The 1,847-nt window shown below is 41.1% G+C and overlaps 1 protein-coding gene across 1 annotated transcript; it reads right to left on the bottom strand.

Moving 5' to 3' along the window:
* Nucleotides 1-5: 5 nt before the first annotated feature.
* Nucleotides 6-963, bottom strand: LOC113464183 (uncharacterized; the record flags this gene model as incomplete). The annotated part of the gene is made up of 1 exon (XM_026812596.1): nucleotides 6-963. A coding segment is annotated over exon 1 (958 nt), but the record flags the coding sequence as incomplete, so codon positions are not given.
* Nucleotides 964-1,847: the final 884 nt, after the last annotated feature.

Genomic DNA, 1,847 nt, shown 5'->3' with positions numbered 1-1,847 from the left:
GGTACGTAGAGGGTGATGGACACCATTGAATACAGTGCGGTTTTGTACTTGTACACCACGAATCGTGCATTTGGAATAGGGTTTGTAAGACACATGTCCAAGATGGTTAAGTATGAATGCCCGACCTAGTGCATCAGCTATAAAGCATCGTACTGTAATTGGTATCGTGTATCCATTGAAAGTAATGCCTCCAGAAGAAATAAGAAGCTTGATGTCAGTGATAACTTTGTCAAAGAAACCATTCGGATCAGATGGTTCTTGCTTACCTTTATAAATACCCAGAACGATTGGTCTGCTATTTGGTAGATTTGCAATTCTACACTGAATAGGCCAAACATGAATATAACCAGATTTGTCCAAGGCACATCCATCTGTATGCATATCTAATTGTAACTCTGTCAAGTTACTATAAGTTACATGAGAAGAGTTTACCAATTCCTTTAATATTTGAGATTGTACATTGAAATGAATATATTCTCCTGGTGGTACAACCGAGATAACAATACTGCCACGGGCTGTACCAAGAAGCGTTCGAACATCTTTTGGCAAACTTAATAAGGAAGACATTGTAACATGAGGACAACTCGAAGCTTCTGAACGTAATAGAGATAGCAAATTATTGCCCTGGGCATGAGTTAAATTATTATCTACTATATATGAAGCTAAACGTTCACGGAAAGAAGGTTGAAATGAAGAACTTAATGAATCATCTGAATTCTTCGAAGCATTTGAAGAAATGGAACACTCTACCTCTGAAGCAGGTGGACAAATTGATGCAGCATCCGGCATATCCACATCCTCTACGATCTCCTCATGGGTACAAACAGCAGTGAACGATGAAGAAGGATTAGCAGAAGTAGACGGAACAGCTTGCGTATCACCGATGATGCGGGTTGAATTCTCATTATTCGCATTCTGCGAACAATACTGCAGTCTCGCATGTTCAAGGATTTTACGTCTCATCCTACGTTTCTGCCTATCTAATAATTTATTCACTGGTTTCCGCGAACAATGGATTGATAGATTAGAATTTTCACGTTCCATAATGGAATGCGGAAACGTAAATTTATCTCACTTTAAGTTGTCACTTTCCTCACTTGTTGACTGCAATGAAATGTGCCGTATGCGCGATGGTCGGTGATCAACAGGAAGAGTGCTAATTTTCCGGATGCTCATTCATCCCGTTTCATCCTTGCGGTATAGTTTGGCACTATAAATACGCGAAATGCGCATGCGAAAATCGTTTTGATTGGTCGTTCATGTTGCGTTGGAGATTGCGCATTGCAAGAAATCCTCAACGCGCATACGCTCCAACCTGTACCCGCGAACATTTAAGTGTGGTGTTTGCTTTGTTTTTCAGCGAAGGGGTGCATCGCGGAAAATATTTTTTAGTGGAGGGGCGCACCGCGGAAAACATTTTCTTAGTGGAGGGGTTCGTCATGACAAAAAACTCTTTCGCATGTGGAAAACTCAGTCGTGCATCGACATTTACCGAGGTATAACGTGATTTCTCAGTGAAGTCAGACAGAAGTGATGTCTCACTATTTTACGGCTAACAATAAGAGGAAGTATGGAGCTGAAGGCTCCATATACGAAGACTTGGAGGTTTTACAAGAAGTTGGCGAAAACCAAGAAAACGACGAAACGTACGCGTCAATGTCAGCGCCCAAAAAAAAGTAAGTTTGAACATTAACTTTTTCCCATGTCGTTATTCACAGTGCACCTCGCCTGTCACTCGTATAACGCGCTCCGTTATAACGCGATATCCTATTGCACGAAACGTATCCTCCGCGTACGGAAGTCTACGGTATTCATTTTTGTTAGAAAGAATTTCTTAGCTAAAGTAC

The sequence above is a fragment of the Ceratina calcarata genome, unplaced genomic scaffold, assembly GCF_001652005.2.
Source record: "Ceratina calcarata isolate Rehan_Ccalc_2016 unplaced genomic scaffold, ASM165200v1 scaffold2898, whole genome shotgun sequence".
Classification (NCBI taxonomy): domain Eukaryota; kingdom Metazoa; phylum Arthropoda; class Insecta; order Hymenoptera; family Apidae; genus Ceratina; species Ceratina calcarata.
This window is presented reverse-complemented; position numbering and strand designations above follow the sequence as displayed.